The sequence below is a fragment of the Babylonia areolata genome, chromosome 18 (genome assembly GCF_041734735.1).
Source record: "Babylonia areolata isolate BAREFJ2019XMU chromosome 18, ASM4173473v1, whole genome shotgun sequence".
Taxonomy (NCBI): Eukaryota; Metazoa; Mollusca; class Gastropoda; order Neogastropoda; family Buccinidae; genus Babylonia; species Babylonia areolata.
In genome coordinates this window covers 7,023,217-7,028,216 of record NC_134893.1, presented here as the reverse complement: position 1 = coordinate 7,028,216, position 5,000 = coordinate 7,023,217, and the positions used below count along the sequence as shown (strand labels likewise).

Here is a 5,000-nt window from a genome sequence, read left to right as displayed (position 1 = left end):
AGCGTCAGCGCAAACGTCCCGACCCCCACCACTACCACCTCCACCACCACCACCACCACCAGTATCTCTCTGTGCTCCACACTGGCAGCGACAACGTCCACCACCATCACAACCACCATCTCCAGCGCCTTGTCCTCCTTCTCCACCACGCTGACCAACTCCAAAAGCAGCCTTCTGTCCATCCGAGAGGCCAGCTCCTTGACCTCCCAGATGCAGGCCTCAGCCAGCGCCACGGCGGCCGCCATCCGGAAGACGATCCAGCGCGGGGCTGAGGGCTCCTCGGCCATGATGGCCGGCAAGTTCTCCAGGTCGCCCAAAGCAGGCATCGCTCGCCGCATCCGCCGCCTCAACCAGTCCCTCAACGGCCGTGAGCACCGGATCTCCGCCGACAGTATATCGGAGCTGATGATGGACGCCAGGTTCGTAGGCAGGTTTTTCCTGTACTTCTCGCCCGCCGAGCGGGGCACGTTGTGCAGGGTGTGTAAGAAGTGGCGGAAGATCCTCTACTCGCCCAAGTACTGGTCGGACGCCATGCCCGTGATATCCTACCGCCACTGGAGGTACAGCCACGACCCAGCGGAACGCAAACACGTCTACGACAGCATCCTCCAGCGAGGCTTCGACTCGGTCTGTCTCTTCGGAGCGACGGACGAGGACGCCGGCGAGTTCGCCTGTCACTTCCAGACGGGGAAGAGCCACCACCTGCGCTCGCTGTGCATCCGCTGCGCCAACATCACGGACGCCGGGCTGGAGGTGCTCTTCCGCAAGATGGCCTCCAGCATCAACCACCTGGAGCTGTCTGGCTGCAACGAGGTGACGGAGTCCGGGCTGTGGACCTGCCTCAACGCCAAGATCGTGTCCCTGTGCATCATGGACTGCATCAACGTGGCCGACGACACGGTGGGCGCCATCGCCCAGCTGCTGCCCTCGCTGTACGAGCTGAAGCTGCAGGCCTACCACGTGACGGACGCCGCCCTGGCGCTCTTCTCGCCCAAGCAGAGCTACACGCTGCACGTGCTGAGACTGACCTCGTGCTGGGAGGTGACCAACAACGGGCTGGTCAACATCGTGCGCACCTTGCCCAACCTGTCCGTGCTGGGGCTGTCCGGCTGCAGCAAGGTGTCTGACGACGGCGTGGAGCTTCTGGCGGACAACCTGCGGCGTCTGAGGGTGCTGGACCTGTCCTGGTGCCCGCGGATCTCGGACGTGTCCCTGGAGTACATTGCCTGTGACCTGACTCTGCTGGAGGAGCTCGTGTTGGACAGGTGGGTGGGGTGGGTTTTTTGGTTCATTTGTTGTTCATGTTGTTGTTGTTTTGTTGTTGTTGTTGTTGTGTGTGTGTGCGTGTGCGTGTGAAACGCGTGGGTAGATATTTATCTGTTAAATTTTCGCACGCGTGCACACATCTGGCTTCTGCGCGCGCGCACCCACACACACACACACACACACACACACACACACACACACACACACACACACACACATACATACACACACATACATACATACACACACATACACATACATATACACATACACACCACGCGAGCATAGCCATCGATTCCATCCGTACCCTTATCGTGCAATCAGACAAGAAGACAAGACAGTAATCTGAGTAACGAAGGTAATAGATAACCATGTTTTGTGCCTTCACATCCAGTCACCGCCTCCAGAGAGAGAGAGAGATGCGTAAGATACAAGAGCAGTAATGCAGTGTAAAGAAGCGAAAGAAATGTGCAGCGCAAAAAAATCGTTTTCTACTTTCCGCAGCAAGTCCAATTGCACACGCATTAAAATACTACTGGATGGGAAAAATGAGAGAGAGTGAGACAGACAGACAGACAGACAGACAGAGAGTGACAATGACTATGACGATATATATATGGAGAGAGAGACAATGATTCACAAGCTTCATGTCAAGGGGGTGCAAGCCAGTTCCCAGAAAAAAAAGTAGAAAAAAAAAACTTTTCTCGTGCATGTATATCCATCCCCACATCTTGTTGACCCAACGGGTAATTTCGCAACCAAATGTACGTTCTCTGAAAGACGTAGTGTAGTCTTATACAATTCACTGTGTGTGTTTTATAAACGTTCACAAACCAATTAATTCAGTTTACAATTTACTTTTTCTAACTTTATACGCTTTTGCGATATGTTTTGACAGATATCCAACCATCTTTTCTCTTTCGGACGAAAGAATGCTTACCAAATCTTGTATTCCAACTGCAGGCAAAGAAAAGAAAGCACACTCATTTCTAATGTTCGCATATTCTGCGCAGTGAAACACGAAATGAAACTCGACCTGATGTGTACTTTCGTCTTAACAAACAAGACATGTGTCTTCAGCTCTCCCTGCATTAAACCATCATTTATTTGCATACGAGCAGAATCCCCATACCACCATTTCTCTCTTCCTGGTGAACGATCCTCCTTTTTTTTAAAACCACAGTATTGGTCTTAACTCTTATCCGTATTCACAACTAAATTTCAAGTCCATCATCTTTTTTTTTTTAAAGCGCATGTGACTGTGTCTGCTATCCGACAACTGTATCTGCTAATAAAATGACATCATCTGCAAATATCAAAAGTATATCTAAACAGCTCCCGAAATATTTGAATACCGTGTCGTCCCTTTTTAGACAATTCTATAACTAATTCGTTTATCTTTTAAAAAATCAATAGATAAACGAAATATAAGAGGGCTGAAAAGGCAGCCTTGTTTATCACCGCGTGGACATTGAAAAAACCCAGAGTATACTGATGTGTCTCGAACACATGGACTAAACAAAACCGAATCATAGACGCCACTAAGTACTTGGTAAAGTTTTCCTTTGACTCAAGTTTCCCTCATGATACTCCATAAAATGTTTCCATTAACTGAAAGAAACAGACAGACAGATAGACAAAAATAGAGAGAAAGATGGTAGAACAATGGAGAAAAAAAATCCGTTAATCGACTGCAAGCAGACGGACAAATAACAACTGAGAAAGACAGGATAAACAGTCAGACAGACAAATATACAGGATATGATTGGATCAGATAAAGATAATTCGGTATTCCCCCACCCCCTTCGAAAACGGAGTACGACTTCCTACATGGTGGCAGTAAAACCGGTCATACACATGAAAGCTCACGTGCACACACGAGTGAACGTGAGAGTCGCTGCCCGCGAACGATGAAGAGGAAGAGGAATAGGTAGACTTACAGTCGCACATAATTATAGACTGATAGACAGACAGATAATTGAATGGGATGTGATTGGATCAGACCAAACAAGAACAGGCAAGACACACACAGACATATCAAGAAACCTCTCTCTCTCTCTGTCTCTGTCTCTGTCTGTCTGTCTGTCTGTCTGTCTGTCTGTCTCTCTCTCTCTCTCTCTCTCTCTCTCTCTCTCTCTCTCTGTCAGTGAATCTCTTTCTCATTCCCCTTGTTTTTCTTTTGTTCCCTTTTTTCTTTGATTTCCATTACATTGATTTAACAATGATGGGGAAAATGAACTGTTTTTCAGGGATTCGTTTTGAATCTAATCGTGTATGAACATCATAAACTACAAACAAATCAACCAGTTGATACACTGAAAAGCAGAAATGTTAGAAACGGATGTTCACACAGATCAAATAAGAACTCAAAAACATAAAACGAAACGAAACGAAACAAACAAACCGAAACAACAGTCCTACAATGAAGTCTGACGCTATTCCTGTCCTCTTCATCACTCCCAAAACTCGATTCCTGTGTCTATTCTTATCCCCACCCATCCCCAATCCCCACCCCCACCCACCCAACTCCCCTAAGAGGATGGAGAGAAGCTGATCAACAAGGCAGAAGAACGTGGATCAATAAGGCGATACCTTGGCCAGGCCCGTGTTTACACCTTTAGCTAATTGGTCAGCTGGGCTGTTGACTGCAGCGATCGAAAGAAGGAGCGCTTCCCTCACAAAGATCGATAATACAAGGGGCTCTTCCAAGATCGATACGAGTAGCTCTTAACACAGACAGATCTACACATCTCCAATAATAATTTGAAAAAATCGGGAGGAAAACGTCTGTATGCAGAAAGATCGGTAGAAGAGTCTCTTAAGACGGAAAAACCGAGAGAAAGGACTCTTAATACAGAGAAATCGATGGAGGGAGGAGTTCTTAGAAGAGCTATCGCTGTAAAACGATCGATGGATAGGGCTCTTAATGCAGAAACGTCGGTAAGAAATAGCTTTTTATGCAGAAAAATAGGTAGAAATGTGGATATACAGACAGAATGTTGAAGAAGAAGTTAACACACAAATATTGGCAGGAGCAGCTTTTAATACAGACAGATCGTTGGAATGAATTTTTTTTACGAAAGCGTCCACAAGAAAATATCTTAATATAGACAGACCATTGAAAAGAACTTTGATACAAAAGCGTCGGCAAGAGAAGAAGCTGGTTGTATAGGTAGATCGTTGAAAGGATGCTGTTCATGCAGAAACATGAATAGGATATATAAAAAAAATCGTTAGAACGAGCTGTCAATACAAATATGTCGTCAGCAAAAGCTGTTGATATGGAAAGATCGATGGAATTGGCACTTAACACAGAAAGGTCACTAGTGTTACCTTTTTATGTGAAAAAAAAATCGGTTCTTGAAACGGTAATGTCAATTAAGAGGAGCTCTCAAAACAGGGAAAAAAATCAATAGAAGGGGCTCTTAACAGAAAAAAAAAGATCGATCAGAGGGATTCTTATTACAGACGGATCGTTAGGAGTGGCTCCTGATGCAGAAAATGCAACAGAAGGAGCTCTGATGCAGAAAGAGTGATGGAAGGACTTGTTAAAGTAGGCAGAAGTGGCTCTTGATGCAGAGAGATCGGCAGCGTTCAGCGAGGTTCAAGGTAGCCACGGGGCGTCCCTACATGCTTTGAAGCGGAGAAAAACGTTTGGAGGCAGAAAGTGAGAAAGAGAGAGCGAGCAAAGATGAGCAGAGTTTTGAGATGAATATCTGTTTGTGCATCCTCGA

General features: G+C 46.4%; 1 protein-coding gene across 5 annotated transcripts in view; it reads left to right on the top strand.

Moving 5' to 3' along the window:
• Window positions 1-5,000, top strand: part of LOC143293159 (uncharacterized) — a 57,006-nt gene that overhangs the window by 11,416 nt on the left and 40,590 nt on the right. For all 5 annotated transcript variants that reach the window (XM_076604081.1, XM_076604083.1, XM_076604082.1 and 2 more), the window contains exon 2: window positions 1-1,265. This exon is cut by the window's left edge and continues 921 nt beyond it. In XM_076604081.1, the coding sequence (XP_076460196.1) occupies window positions 1-1,265 (1,265 nt within the window). The remainder of the gene's footprint in view (window positions 1,266-5,000) is intronic.